Source organism: Ambystoma mexicanum, chromosome 13 (genome assembly GCF_040938575.1).
Source record: "Ambystoma mexicanum isolate Mex_15411 chromosome 13, UKY_AmexF1_1, whole genome shotgun sequence".
NCBI classification, from domain to species: Eukaryota; Metazoa; Chordata; class Amphibia; order Caudata; family Ambystomatidae; genus Ambystoma; species Ambystoma mexicanum.
The window spans coordinates 778498735-778514687 of NC_090938.1; the positions used below are offsets into that span (position 1 = coordinate 778498735).

Consider the following 15953-nt stretch of genomic DNA (forward strand, 5'->3'; position numbering starts at 1 on the left):
AAGAAAAAGTATAAAATACCAAAGTTGGAATTTAAAGGATCGGGTTTGCTGCCATCTCCCTAGTACTATGTTTAACTTTCCAGCGCTTAGAAAAACTGCTTAAATATAGAGTAAGGTAAAGACACTAAAGGCATGGTACACCAATAAAAACAGCAAGGTCAGGCTTGAGTGTGGGTGTATTTTGTCGGTGTCAAGCGTTTTTTATTGTTAGTCGACACTACCTCATTCCTGTATCATTGCTCTCTCCTTCCCTCCATCCACACCCTTTCTCATCTAGCACTCCAGCTCTGTTGAAATGGGCCCGACACATCTTTAGCTGGACCAGAGGACACTGAATAGGGTTTTTCCTGGGCATAAAGTCACTCACTGGTGGAGGCAAATCCTGTTTATTTGGTCTAATCAAACCAGAAGTTGACGGCTGAATCTTTCTATCTAGTAGAGGGGTGCAGTGGAGCACACATCATTTATTGTGGCTGGAGGCTGTTCCAAGAGCGGCCCTGCTTTGCTGCAGAGAGAGTGACTAACACATAGTCGGCAGGTGAGGTGCTCTAATAAAATTCAATTAATTCCTCACTGAATGGAAAATAACAATTTTTGTGACCGTCACATTTCCATTCTTTCCATCCTGCTGTGCTGCCTCTCCTCTTACTCATTCTTCTGCCATCCTGTCCCCCTGCTCATCCTGCTCCCTTTTTTTCTCATTGTATATGGGCACCCTTCTAAATCTTCCCTCATGCTGCATCCTCTGCCTCCCTACTCCTTCTGACTCTCCAGATTCTTTCCACTTCTTCCCCCTTCCTTCAAGCCATAAGTGTCTCTGTGCCCTTCCCAATCTTTACTCCTGCTCCATCCTCTACTGTCTTACTACTCTTACTCCCTCCTCTGCTCCTCGCCTTACTTCTTCTACGCTTGCTTGCCTCCTTACTCTTATACCATCCCTTTCCCCTGATTCTTTACTGTTCCCGATCTTCAAACTCTAACCATACCTCTTCACTCTTACACCTTCTTCTTGTGCCTTACTCTTCCCCTCCTGTTTCCACTTTCCTGTGGATTCCTCAGCCATCCCCATCCTGTTGATTCCCATCCTCGCCATTCCGCTCTTCCTCTTCCCACGTGTCCCTTTCCCTTTCAGCCTGCCTCTTTTCTGCTCCTCTTCGCCCCTCTGGGTTGTGGACTATGGTGTTTCCCGCACTGTTACTCTCACGTGGACCCCACAGGGGTGTCGATCGGACCCGACAGCTGCAGTCTCCTTCAACGTGATGCGTAGTGCTGAGATGACTGTCTGGACTGGCCCGCCTAGTCTTGTCTGCTGGACCCGAAGAAGTATTTTCCTGCAAGTGGAGACAGGGATTAACCACCTGTGGGTTTTAGTGATGGCCTCCCAACTGTTCTCGCTCTCCCCCACTAATCACCTCCGATATCCCCTTAGTAACCTCACCTTATGTTCGTAAAAGATGAGCTCTCCATCCTGCGTGTCTTGCAGGGGCGCGTAGATACCAGTTACTTCACTGGTTTGAAGGCGTTGGGAGAGTTCCGGTAAGCATTGACTCTGAAGTCCCTGGCGGGATTGGTAAGTATCAAGTTCAAAGAGTTCAATGTGCCCGATGTTCACTCTTGTCCCCTTCCTTCCTTAAGTTGCAACTGAGTTTGTGAGAAGAAGGTCTCGTAGCTGCTGCTGGCGTTCAGGTAAGAGTCTGCGTTACCCAACGCTGTCCGGTAACTATTGCATGCGTTAACATGTTGTTTTTCTCCCTCTTTACAGATGCGACATATGAAGATATGGAGAATAATACCGCCGATGGTAAATCAGGTAAGTCTATGGTGGTAAGAGGTTGTATTTGTTGATTCCCTTGGCTCACCTTGTTATTCTTGTGTCCCCTAGGTGCCGGAGTACGGCGAAGAAATGATGGAGACAGTGCCGGATCGAAAGATGCTGTGAGAACTGGTGATTATGGCGCCGTGCTGGAGCTGGCGAAGTGACGCATGCAGGACTGATGCACTTTCCAGGTCCGGAGATGAAATGGTTCCGGAATTAGGTGAGGAATTTGAAATAAATTCGTTTTCTAACCTTGTCCTTTTCTTCTTCTTTATTCTAGGAGCTCCGGATTCGAGGCGGGCGTGGCAGAAGACTGGATGCTGGCTGAAGGCACGCAGGCGTGGCAGAAGACTGGATGCTGGCTGCAGGCACGGTGAGCGTCACGCTGCTAGATGCAGAATAACGCGAAGCATGTGCTGCTGTTCGGGTGTGGTTTAAATAGTCTCCAAAGTAGTTCCAGATAAGAAGTTCCCTAGAGCCACGCCCGAGTAAAAAATAGTCCCTGTAACAAAATAGTCCTATCCAGGCCTCATGTAGGCTTGGACTCTTTTGCAGCATGGTCTGCATCAGGTAAGTAAAGTCTATGAGCCTGGCGCCTATGGTGCCAGGACTGATTTCTATGATGAGCCTGGCGCCTAAGGCGCCAGGACTGAACCCAGACAGCCCCTAGCCGGGGCTGCTGAGGTTTAAACAAATGTCTGGATGCCTGCTCCCGGAGCTGAGGGCCTTGGGCCTGATGCCCGGGGGTAGGCATCATGACAGCACTCCCCCCCAAGGCCCCTCCTAAAGTTGTTCTTCCCCCTGGCCCTGGGGTGTCTGGGAAATTCCGATGGAATCTTTTCACCAACCGAGGTGCATGAACGTGGTCGCTAGGCTCCCATGATCTTTCTTGTGGTCCGTAGCCCTTCCAATCGATCAAATAAAAAAGTTTTGATTTAATCATCTTGGAGTCCAGGATATTTTTTACCTCGAATTCAGGTTCTCCATCTATCAAGATGGGGTCAGGTGGTTTGGTTAATCTTGTCCCTGGTTGAACTGGTTTTAGAAGTGAAACATGAAAGACAGGTTGAATTCGAATATTAGAGGGTAATTCCAATTTGACGGCCACTGGGTTGATAATGGCCTTAATGGAGTAAGGTCCCAAATATCTAGGATTAAAAGTCTGAGTTCCCTTCAGAGGTATATGTTTTGTAGCCAGCCAAACTTGATCCCCAATCTGGTATTGTGGAGTTTCACTTCTATGTTGATCAGCATTTTTCTTGTATTTCTCTTTTGCTTGTTTCAAATGTTCTGTGGCTTCCTTAAAGGCTTGTGTAATAGTAGAGTGCAAATGACTAACTGCAGGCATTTCTAAGTGCTGAGGCGAATCAAGTTCTGAGGTTCGAGGGTGATGTCCATATATGGTATAAAAAGGGCTTTGTCCGGTTCCTGAATGTACAGAGTTATTGTATGCGTACTCGGAAATCCATAAAATATCTTTCCAATTGCTTTCGGTCTGGTGTAGCATGCAGCGTAGGTACTGTTCAAGGGTCTGGTTGGTCCTTTCCGTCTGACCATCGGTCTGGGGATGGTGAGTTGTTGATAGCCTCACGTCGATTTGTGCCAGTTGACAATATTTCTTCCAAAAATGCGAGATAAATTGACTACCTCGGTCAGAAACCAATACGGAAGGGAATCCGTGTAATCGAACAATGTTTTCGAGGAACTCCTTGGCCAGAATCAAAGCAGAAGGTCACCCCTTTAAAGGAATAAAGTGGGCCATCTTGGAAAAAAGATCCACAATAACTGGGATGATGTTAAATCTATTACATGGAGGTAGATCTGTAATAAAGTCTAAAGACAAGGTGTGACATGGTGTAGGTGGAATATCCAAAGGTTGTAAAAGGCCAGCGGGTTTTTTCTTCTGGCTTTTGTTTTGGGCGCAAATGCCACAAGACATCACAAATGACTTTACATCTTTTCGCCAAGTGGGCCACCAGAACTGTCTCTTAATTCTCGCTTCAGTTTTTGCGATACCTGGGTGCCCTTCCATCAGGGTGTAATGGTAATTGGAGATGACTAGTTCTTGTATTTCCTTGTGTGGTAGAAATAGTCATCCTTGATAGTAAGGTAGGTCATTGACGACTGAGTAGTCCGGGCTTTTCTTTACCCAGTCCTGCAGGGTTGCTGGATCGAAGAGTTGTTGAATTTTTGAATGAATATCTTCTAGTGTCTGGAGAGTAGTTATGCCAAGAATTCTTTGCTCGGGAATTATTGGCACCGATTCCGGGTTTGCATATGCTTCTCCCATCCCTATTCGGGATAAGGCATCTGCTTTGCCATTTTTGCAGCCTAGTCGATAAGTGATCACGAAATCGAATTTCGGCAAAGAACAATGCCCATCAAAGTTGTCGCGATGATTGGGCTTTGGCTGTTTTTAAATACTGCAGGTTCTGGTGATCGGTGATTACGGTAATAGTATGCCTGGCACCAAGAAGATAGTGCCGCCAAGCCTTAAAGGCGGATTTGACGGCTAATAGCTCTTTATCGGTAACCGCATAGTTTAACTCAGGTGCTGAGAACTTTCTGGACCAAAACGCTACTGGGTGAAGTTGACCGGTTTCAGGATCCTTCTGGGACAGGACAGCTCCCATGGCTACACTGGATGCATCAGTTTCTACTATGTGTGGAAGCTCAGGGCATGGATGCTTTAAGACAGGTGCTGATGTGAATTTCGCTTTCAGCTCTTGGAAGGCCTTTTCAGCCTCTTCGGTCCACAAGAAGCGTTTGTTTTTTCACAAAAGTGCTGTGATGGGGTGTACAACATGGGAGAAGTCCGGAATGAATCTGCGGTAGAAATTAGCAAATCCGAGCATGCTTTGTACCCCTTTGACTGAACTGGGTGATGGCCACTTGAGAATTGCGTCCACCTTTCGAGAGTCCATTCGGACTCCATTTGGAGTCAGTATAAATCCAAGAAATTCAATTTCCGTAGTATGAAAAACACATTTTTCCAATTTTGCATATAACTTGTGCTGGCGTAGTTTCTCAAGGACTGCACGCACGTGCTTAACATGGTCTGATTCTGAGGAGGAGTACACTAGAATATCATCTATGTATACAACGACACAGACGTCAATGAGTTCACGAAGGACATCGTTCATAAAATACTGGAAGGCTGCTGGTGCATTGCACAACCCGAAGGGTATCACCTGATATTCGAATAATCCGTACTTGGTGCGAAAGGCAGTCTTCCATTCGTCGCCTTTCTTGACACGTACCAGATGATATGCCCCCCGGAGATCTAACTTAGTGTAGATACAAGCATCCTTTACTTGGTCTAGTAATTTGGGGATCGGGGGCAATGGGTATCGGTTTTTAACCGTAATCTGATTTAATGCGCAGCAATCTATGCACGTTCTAAGGTCACCTTCCTTTTTTGGCACGAAGAATAAAGCTGAGGATGCAGGAGACTTGGAAGGACGAATAAAGCCATTAGCAAGGTATTGGTCCAAGTATTGCCGTAGGTGACGATTTTCAGGTTCCGTGAGGGCATAGATTCTACTGCATGGGGGTTGTGCACCGGGTAGGAGGTCGATTTGACAATCGTATGATCTGTGAGGAGGTAATGTATTGGCCTGTTCTTTTTGAAAAACATCCTGAAATTCTTGGTATTCCTGAGGTAACTGCACGATTGGGTTAACGACTGTAGCCAGGCCTTTGTTCAAAGTTTTCTCCGGGTAACAGGTGTGTGCACAATCCGGAAAGGTTATTCTCTTCTCTCGCCAATCTATACAAGGATTATGTGTTTCCAACCATGGCATCCCCAGTATTATCTGGAACTGTGGGGCTTTGATTAGATCAAACACAATAGTCTCTCGATGACCATCTTGACTCAACAGTGTCATCTCTGTAGTGGAACGAGTTACAGGCCCCGAGGCAATCTCAGTTCCATCAACTGTGGTGACGACATCCGAAGTGGTCTTTTTGCAAAGAGGTAGATTCATCCTTGACACCAATTCGTGGTCCATATAGTTTCCTATGGCCCCGCTATCTATGTATGCCCTTACTGCGTGCATACGTGATGGCTGCCTGGGATCAAGTAGGACCATTGGGATGATCAGATGCGAGGTCTGAGTGTCCTTCTTTAAGCTCGGCAAGCGGACCTTTACGCTTGTCGGGTGTGGTCGTTTCCCGAATCAGGCTCTATGTGGCTTTTATCAGCAACTCCTACCACCTTCTTGGGTGGTTTTGTAGGGCAATCCTGTAGAAAATGTCCTGAGGTTCCACAGTACAGACACAACTGCATCTGTCGTCTTCTTTCTCTTTCCTTTTGAGTTAAGGGTCCTTTAACCCCCCCGATCTGCATAGGTTCAGATGCATCTGTTCCTTTGGGGGCAACGTTGGGTTTAACCAATACCCGGTTCTCGAACTTAGCTCGACCAGTCTTTCGGTTCTGAAGTCGGTGGTCTAGCTGGACCACTAAGTCTATAAATTCAGTGCAATCCTGAGGTGGGTTCACAACTTGAGCCAAGACATTTTTGAGTTCTCCCCGAAGCCCACGATGAAACAATGTAATTCGTTTTTCCTCCGGCCACCCGGTTTCCACCACCAACCTATTGAAGGTTGCAATATAGGTTAGCAGATCCTGGTTACCTTGTCATAAGGATAAAAGTTTGTTGTCCAGGGCTTGACCCTGTAAGTGTCTGGCGAATAGTTTTTCCATGCTCCTTTGAAAACCCTGAAAATCCCGGAGAAGAGGATCATCCTGGTTGACTAATGGAATGGACCAATCCGCTGCGCTGCCACTAAGATATGACAATACAAAGGCTACTTTGGCTTGGTCATTTGGAAAGGCTCCCGGTCTGCATAAAAATTGCAAGCGGCATTGGTTCATAAACACAGCGAACCTTTTGGGGTCCACAGCAAAGCGTTCGGGTGGAGCTAACGGAATATTTCCTGGTAAAACCACTTGCACAGGATTGCTTGATGAAACGGGGGTTGGGTTTCCCCCATATCCAGGTAGGGGCGTTTGGCCAGCTTGGTTTTGCAGTAGTTGCCTAGCGAGATCGTCAGTGCGCTCCTTTGAGACAATCAGTTCTCTCCTGAGGGCATTAGTCTCTTAGCGAGCGGCATGTACTTCCGCCCTAGGTTCTCCCAATAATTGGGCCAGTTGGTCGGTTTCCGAGATTTCCATAACACCCGGGTGGGTATTTGTAGAGAGGCTTTGCGTTCTGTTACGCTCACCTGGACCCCACAGGGGTGTCGATCAGATCCGGACAGCTGCGGTCTCCTTCAACGTGATGCGTAGTGCAGAGATGACTGTCTGGACTGGCCCGCCTAGTCTTGTCTGCTGGACCCAAAGAAGTATTTTCCTGCAAGTGGAGACAGGGATTAGCCACCTGTGGGTTTTAGTGATGGCCTCCCAACTGTTCTCGCTCTCCCCCACTAATCACCTCCGATATCCCCCTAGTAACATCACCTTATGTTTGTAAAAGATAAGCTCTCCATCCTGCGTGTCTTGCAGGGGCGCGTAGATACCAGTTACTTCACTGGTTTGAAGGCGTTGGGAGAGTTCCAGTAAGTATTGACTCTGAAGTCCCTGGCGGGATTGGTAAGTATCAAGTTCAAAGAGTTCAATGTGCCCGATGTTCACTCTTGTCCCCTTCCTTCCTTAAGTTGCAACTGAGTTTGTGAGAAGAAGGTCTCGTAGCTGCTGCTGGCGTTCAGGTAAGAGTCTGTGTTACCCAACGCTGTCCGGTAACTATTGCATGCGTTAACGTGTTGTTTTTCTCCCTCTTTACAGATGCGGCATATGAAAATGTGGAGAGTTATGGAATAATACCGCAGGTGGTAAATCAGGTAAGTCTATGGTGGTAAGAGGTTGTATTTGTTGATTCCCTTGGCTCCCCTTGTTTTTTCTTGTGTCCCCTAGGTGCCAGATTACGGCGAAGAAATGATGGAGACAGTGCCGGATCGAAAGATGCTGTGAGAACTGGTGAGTATGGCACCGTGCTGGAGCTGGCGAAGCGACGCGTGCAGGACTGATGCACTTTCCAGGTCCAGAGATGAAATGGTTCCGGAATTAGGTGAGGAATTTGAAATAAGTTCGTTTTCTAACCTTGTCCTTTTCTTCTTCTTTATTCTAGGAGCTCCGGATTCTAGGCGAGCGTGGCAGAAGACTGGATGCTGGCTGCAGGCACGTGGGCGTGGCAGATGACTGGATGCTGGCTGCAGGCACGGTGAGCGTCACGCTGCTGGATGCAGAATAACGCGAAGCATGTGCTGCTGTTCGGGTGTGGTTTAAATAGTCTCCAAAGTAGTTCCAGGTAAGAAGTTCCCCAGAGCCACGCCCGAGTAAAAAATAGTCCCTGTAACAAAATAGTCCCATCCAGGCCTCATGTAGGCTTGGATTCTTTTGCAGCATGGTCTGCATCAGGTAAGTAAAGTCTATGAGCCTGGCGCCTATGGTGCCAGGACTGATTTCTATGATGAGCCTGGCGCCTAAGGCGCCAGGACTGAACCCAGACAGCCCCTAGCCGGGGCTGCTGAGGTTTAAACAAATGTCTGGATGCCTGCTCCCGGAGCTGAGGGCCTCGGTCCTGATGCCCGGGGGTAGGCATCATGACACGCACGCAATTACATGACTAAAGAGCTATCCAGATGTTCATATCCACTGGCCATATTGTGCAATCAGGGAGCCTGCCACTGTTTCTCCGCCCAACCCCTCTGCAGCTTGGCAGCACAGCAGCACGTCTGTGCCTAGTTCCTCCACACGCACCCTCACAGAGATGCGGTCATATGATACATGATCGTTGACATGAACTTGCCTCAGAGTGGAATCAGTTTCTTATTGTCATATGCAGTTATTCTCACAGGGCTGATGTGAGGGTGTTGCACTGAAATGTGGTCACCAGGAGTATTGCTGATGGGTGCTTTTTTGTTGATGATTGTAGACTGTCACAAAGTGGACAGAGATCAATTGAAAACTCCAGTCAACCACATGTACAGGTATCATAATCTTTATTTCGGGTATTGTTACACTTATGGGCAAAAATAATAAAAAGGCAGAAAATCCTGTAAGCTTAATGGCCAGCGTAGCTTTTCCAAAAGGCCAGTATTCTTCCCTGGGGTATGGTCCCATCCAAGTGATTAAACATGTAGCCTTTGGGTGTAAGCAAAGTGCCTCTAAGCAACAGAAATGTCTCTGTCATTCTCCAAGTCTGAGTCTTTGCTCCTTCCCAGTTGCTTGATGACATGGCACAGGCAGATATTTCTTAAAATTATAGATTTAAAAGCGTGCCCGAAATGAATGGAAATACTGGTGTTTCTGCAGGAAGTGGGGTATGGGGCTAACTTTGGGAGGAGTAGGAAAGGCTGCTTTGTAGCAATGCTAATGAGTGCAGATATGAGAAGATAGGACTCTCTGCAGTGTATACATTTGATAAATGTCATGCCACAGTAAGCAATGGCTATGTGTTTATGTTCTCTTGGAAACCTGGGCAGAACACTGGATTGTTATCTTTTATTTAGCTTGTGTAATCCTTTGGGTTTATTTTCTTTCAGCTTGTCTGCATCATGGCAAATAGAAAGACATTGTCTGGGTCACAGTATAGTAAACTCAGAAGAAAAAGGGAAAAAGCCAAAGCAAAACAGGACGAGTATTTTCTTAAGTATTTTCGAGGCAATCCACTGCAAGATCAAGATGAAGATCGTTCAAAGGATCCTCCTGAAACTGAAGTTGAGATGGCAGATATAGCTACTGCCTCACAATTGGAAGCAGAATTGGAAGTGCAAACTCTCAATCTAGAAAATGAATGAACCGAATGAAGAATTGCAGGTTCAAGATTTGAGAAGATGTGAAAGTGCTGATGCCTCCATCAGCGTGAGCTATAGTGATCCTGCTACCTAGGACAATGTTCCCTCCAAAAGCAGTGATCATGTCCGACAAATCCTGGTAGAACATGGGCCAGAACAGGTTATGCAGTTTCTTTTCCCTAGAGATAGAAACAAAAGAAAGTTTTCCTCAAACTTTTCCAAACGTAGGCTTCCCCACGGAGATGCTGTGCACCGTCAGTGGCTACAGTATTCCATATCAATGGACACTGTGTTTTGCTTCTGTTGTAAGCTGTTTTGCCGTAATCCAGCCAATGCCTCATCTCTTGCTAATAAAGGGTCAAGGGACTGGATAAACATGTCTGCAATTCTAGCAGCACATGAAGAAGGCAAGGAGCATTTAGAAAATATTCAAAAGTGGCAGGAACTGGCACTGCGAATGAAAAAGAATAAAACAATTGATGAAGAAAATGTGCGCCTCATTAAGCAAGAAGAGAAGTATTGGCAGCAAATCTTAGAACGACTGATTGCTTTAGTAAGAGTTCTCGGTATGCAAAATCTGGCCTTTCGTGGAACGCATGAAAAACTGCATACATTTGATAATGGAAACTTCCTGAAATGTATTGAATATCTAGCTTTGTTTGACCCACTGATGGGTGAGCATCTTTGTAAAATAACAGAAAAAAAGACACACATTCACTACCTGGGGAAAGATATACAAAATGAACTGATTCAGCTTTTAGCCACAACTATTAAAGAGGAAATCCTGGCCTCAGTTCGGGCTGCCAAGTACTTTTCAATCATTCTAGATTGCACACCAGATGTGAGCCATGTTGAACAAATGACAATGATAGTTCGCTATGTGACCACCATGTCAGTGTTGGATTCTGATCATTGTGAGCCTGTGTGCATAAAAGAACATTTCTTAGGATTTGTGCCACTAAAAGAGACAACTGGAGCTAGTATGACAGCCACTATTCTCCACCAATTACAAGAAATGTCCTTGCCCATTGAAAACCTGCGTGGCCAAGGCTATGATAATGGAAGTAATATGGGAAAGAAAATGGTGTACAACGAAGAATTGTGGATGTAAATCCCCGTGCTGTGTATGTTCCTTGCAGTGCACATTCTTTACATGTGGTTGTTAATGATGCAGCTAAGTGTTGCTTGGAGGCAACTGCTTTCTTTAACATGGTACAACATATTTATGTTTATTTCTCTGGTTCAACACGCCGTTGGGAAGTTCTAAAGCGCCATGTTAAACATCTTACATTGAAACCACTGAGTGACACAAGATGGGAAAGTCGAATCCGCTCCGATATCAAACAGGATCATCTGCTAATATCTCTCGCATAGATGCCCAAGGTCTTGCAAAGGGTATTTCTAGCTTCAGGTTTGTAGTTTCCCTTGTTGTGTGGCATATTATTCTCTTTGAGATAAATGTGACAAGCAAACAACTTCAGACAAAAACACTTGATGTTTGTGATGCTATAAAACAACTGGAAGAAACCAATACGTTTCTTGGTGGGTGCAGGAGTGATGAAGGCTTTGAGAAAGTACTTATTGAAGCACGTAAACTGGCAGAAGAGTTGGAAATTCCTGCGTGCTTTGAACTTGATCATTCTGTACGTGTTCGAAGAAAGAGGAAGCAGTTCACATATGAAGCAGATGATGAGCCTATTGAAAACCCCAAGGAAAATTTCAAAGTTAACTTCTTTTTTGCAATTGTTGACTCAGCCCTTCAATCTGTAGAAGAGAGATTTACTCAAATGCATCAAATTAGTTCTGTGTTTGGCTTCCTTTATAACATACACAGTTTGAATACTGAGGCAGCACATCAAATGTTTGACCACTGCTTGAAGCTAGAGAAAGCTTTACAACATGGGGATTTGAAGGACATTAATGCATCAGATTTGTGCAATGAATTGAAAGTAATTGCAAGAAGAGTTCCAAATAGGTCATCCCCACAAGATGTACTGAAATTTGTATGCAACAATAATATGTCAAACAGTATGCCCAATACATGGATCACTCTCCAGATTCTCTTAACCCTGCCTGTTTCAGTGACAAGTGGCGAAAGAAGCTTTTCAAAGCTAAAGTTGATCAAAAGTTATATTCGATCTTCTATGATGCAAGAAAGACTTGTTGGCCTAGCAACCTTGTCAATAGAGCATGACATTGCTCAACACATTGATATCAAGAACCTTGTTTCCACATTTGCAAAAATTAAAGCTCGGAAAGTTAATTTCTAATGTGCATTTTCACTTGTTTTAACACATATCTGCTATGAAGTCACATGCATTCCTAGACACGTGTGTTTTATATGTCATGTATCATACTTGATGGCTTTGGTGACTCAGACAAAAGATTCATGGTTTGTCACTCTATCTCACCTATCTTTTCTAACTGTTTCTCCATTGACTATCCTGCTCTTCTCACTAAATCTGGTAGGAAAAAGTTTAAAAAGGACATCCTGGTCTCCAACCCAGGCCTCCCTATCGCTGACACCTACACCAGTGCCTCCTCTAAGGAAACTCTCACTGACATCCTCTTTTTCGTGCCTTCACCTGACCTATGGACCCTTCATATGGTCTCTGTGCTCTCTCCTTTCTCCTCTTCTCCCATTAATGGTGGCACCCGTTGGGATGTCCTCTTGGCCTCCTGCCACTCCTCTAAGGCCATCATTAATGTCTACGCTAATGGGACCGTCTTGGTCCAAGGCCCTCAGGCCAACCTTCACCTCTTTGATAGACGCTTCCCGCGCCTCATCAACTTCCTTTCCTCTCCTGCTGTGCCCCCTCCTCTGTCCTCGGCTACCTTGCCTCCACCATCCCTCCCTGCCCCCTCTAGTGCTCCTTCTTCACCTCCGCAGGGCGTACCTCTGATCTGTACCCTTCCCCGGAAGTCCTTCAAAGATGGCAACCTTCTCCACATTGCCACTCTTAACTCTCACTCTGCCATCAAACATTCCTCTGATATCTGTCGCCTTCTTGAGGAACTGGACTTTGACGTACTCGGTCTCACTGAGACATGGCTCACGGCCAGCTCTGTCACCAGCTTTGACACACTCCTACCTGATGGCTACAAGATCCTCTCCGTGCCCAGGGCCAACCGTGCTGGGGGTGGGTGTGGCCCTTATCTTCCCTGAGTGGATTCCTGCCACTGCTATTCCCATGCAGACCTACTCCTCTTTTGAATGTCTTGTCTGCCGACTCTCTCTCTCTCCTAGCCACTCCCTTACCGTGGCTACTATCTATCGGCCACCTGGTCAAATTTCCTCCTTCCTCTCCGAGTGGGCTGACCTCTCCTCCTCACTCCTGTCCTCAACCACTCAGCTCCTCTTTCTTGGAGACTTCAACATCCACCTGGATGCATCCTGTCCCCCCTCTGGACTCTTTCGCGACCTCTGCGACTCTCTCTCACTCTCTATTCTCCCGTCTGGGCCGACCCATTCTGCTGGGCACACTCTTGATGCCCTTATCTCTTCTGACCTTCCCCTCTCTGTCCCTCTCTCCACTCCTCTCTCCTGGAGTGATCACTTTCTCCTCTCCTCCCACCTTACCCTCCCTACCCCACAGGCAAAGCCACCCTAATCACTGCCATCTTCCTTCTCGGTCATCCGACCCATGAAGCGTGTGTCAGTTGAGGCTTTCGCTGCCACCTTCTCGCCCCCTCTTCCCCCCTCAGCTGACTCCCACCCTGACACAGCCCTCTCCACTCTCTACTCTGCTATTTCTGATACTCTTGATATCCTTGCCCCTGTCATGAGAATCCGCCTGAAGCCCAAAGCAAAATGTACCTCCTGGTATGACTCGGATCTCATCACCCTTAAACGCATGTGCAGGGTGGCAGAGAGGAAATGGCGTGCTTCATGTTCATCCTTTGACAAACTGGCCTGTCGCCTGCTCCAAAGGCAATACCGGCTCTCCGTTCTCACCAAGAAGAGAGCCCTTATCCAATTCGGCTGAACTCTTTAAAATCTGCAAGGAGCTGGCCAACCCTGCTGCAGTCTCTACCTCTCCTGTCCCCTCCCAGGCCCTCTGTACGGCATTGGCCTCTCACTTCATTTCAAAAACTCAGGACATCCTGTCCTCACTCTCCTCCTATCACCTCCCCCCTCTATTCCCTGCCCGTCCTCTGGCCCTTCTGCAGCCACCCCTCCTCTCTCCTTCTCTGCCTTTCACCTTTTTTCTGCTGATGAGGTTTCGAGGCATGTCCGAACTATGAAAGTCTTGTCAACACAGGTCCACCCCTGCTCCTCCAAAACTATTAAGGACCACATCGGCTCCTTGGCTCCTGCCCTTGCTGACTTCTGCAATCACTCCTTCGCCTCTGGAGTCTTCCCATCCCCTCTCAAGCACTCCCTTGTGCACCCCCTTCTTAAGAAACCCTCTTCCGACCCGTCCTGCCCAGCTAACTCTCGCCCTATCTCTATCACTCCTTTCCTGGGCAAGCTCCTGGAGAAACTTGCCATCTCCCAGCTTAATCTCCATGCCGAATCTGTAGGAAACCTTCATGACCATCGGTCTGGCTTCAGAGCTGCCAGAAGCAGGGAAACTGCTCTCCTGAACATCCGTGAGGACCTGCTCTCGAACCTTGACTCTAACATTCATGTGTTCTCATTTTGCTTGCTCTCTCTTCTGCCTTTGATACTGTCAACCATACCATCCTGCTCAACCGTCTCCGTGATAACCTGGGTATCACTGGTCAGGCTCTGGCTTGGCTGACCTCTTTCCTCTCAAATCGACCCTCCCAGGTCCAACTGGGGTCTTTCCTGTCTGACATCTTTTTCTCTACCTGTGGTGTCCCCCAGGGTTCTAACCTCTCTCCCTGGCTGTTCAACCAGTATCTGGCACTTCTCGCCCACTGCATCGCTGCTCTCTGCCCCAACTTTCAGTGCTATGCGGATAATACCCAGCTCATTTTCAGGCTACCCTCGGCCTCCTCTTCTCCTTCCCTCATCTCTGACTGTCTGTCTGCCATCCAGGAGTGGTGTGCCCAAGTTGGACCTAGGAGGGTCGATCTGAGAGGAAAGAGGTCAGCCAGGCCAGAGCCTGATCAGTGATACCCAGGTTTTCACTGAGACGGTTGAGCAGGATGGTATGGTTGACCGTGTCGAAGGCAGAAGAGAGATCGAGGAGGATGAGGACAGAGGGAATGTTATAGTCAAGGTTGGAGAGCAGATCTTCACGGATGTTCAGGAGAGCAGTTTCCGTGCTTCTGGCGGCTCTGAAACCAGACTGGTGGTCATGGAGACAGCCAACAGAATTGGAGTGAAGGTTAAGCTGAGAGATGGCCAACTTTTCCAGGAGTTTGCCCAGAAAGGGAGTAATAGAAATTGGGCGATAGTTAGCTGGACAAGAAGGATCAGCTGTGGGTTTCTTGAGAAGAGGATGCACAAGGGAGTGCTTCAGAGGGGAGGGGAAGGATCCTGAGGCAAAGGAGTGGTTGCAAAAATCAGAAAGGGCCGGAGCAAGGGTGTCAGATGCAGAGACTAGAGGATGCAGACATTCTATAAGGCATCAAGAAAGTATCAAAGATAAGAGTCATTTTGGGATCAAGATGAAGAAGCTTATGCCACAGAAATAAATGAAGATATCAAGCTGTTTTACACGTATACATGCAAAGAAACGCAAGCAGATGAAGTATTGTTGAAGCTAGCTTTATAGTGAATAGATTGCGGAATGCGCCAACAGGTACATATATATTGGAGTCAGTAAAGAATGGATGTTTCCACCACGTACAATAGCAGAGCTGAGCAAAAGAAGGAAGGCCTCTTTTCCAGTATGTCGAAGTTAGAAAACAAGTGAATTACAGGCGAATCTCAGAAAGGCGAGGCTGGATGAGCCAAGAAGCCAAGGCTATATCAGGCTGGGCTGAACAAACATTGGATACAAATCGTGTGAAAGAATGAAGCTCCTGTTTAGACGGCACGGACAAGAACAAGAAGACGTCAGAGGTCTATTAGAAAAATAGTATTTTAATGCACCAATAGCTCGATTTTGTTTTCTTCAGATACGTGGGGAGAAGAAGTTGGACGAGTATGATGGTCACACCTACGCATGAGGGCAGAGCATGCCTTCACTCCCCTGAATTCTCCAGAGCAAAGAACACTCCCAAGGACGAGTTCAAAGTCATAATTGACAGCAGACCACTGAGGTGATGATGGATGGTTATACTAATTGGTGGGAAGCTATGGTTAAGACGAGCTCACCAGCACCTGAAAGCTCAGCCTGCGTGCTGCTACACGTAGGTGGGAAGGTACTGACAGAGGTTAGAAGCCAACCAATGATAGAGGACAGCATGATTTAGGATCCTAGAG

The 15953-nt window shown here is 46.9% G+C and overlaps 1 protein-coding gene across 1 annotated transcript; it reads left to right on the forward strand.

The window, feature by feature from the left end:
* Positions 1–9364: 9364 nt before the first annotated feature.
* On the forward strand, positions 9365–13206 carry LOC138520689 (zinc finger MYM-type protein 1-like). The gene is given in 2 exon segments (XM_069632960.1): positions 9365–10699; positions 10875–13206. Coding segments are annotated over 2 exon segments (1932 nt in total). The 5' UTR covers positions 9365–9776; the 3' UTR covers positions 11884–13206.
* The last annotated feature ends 2747 nt before the right edge of the window (positions 13207–15953 follow it).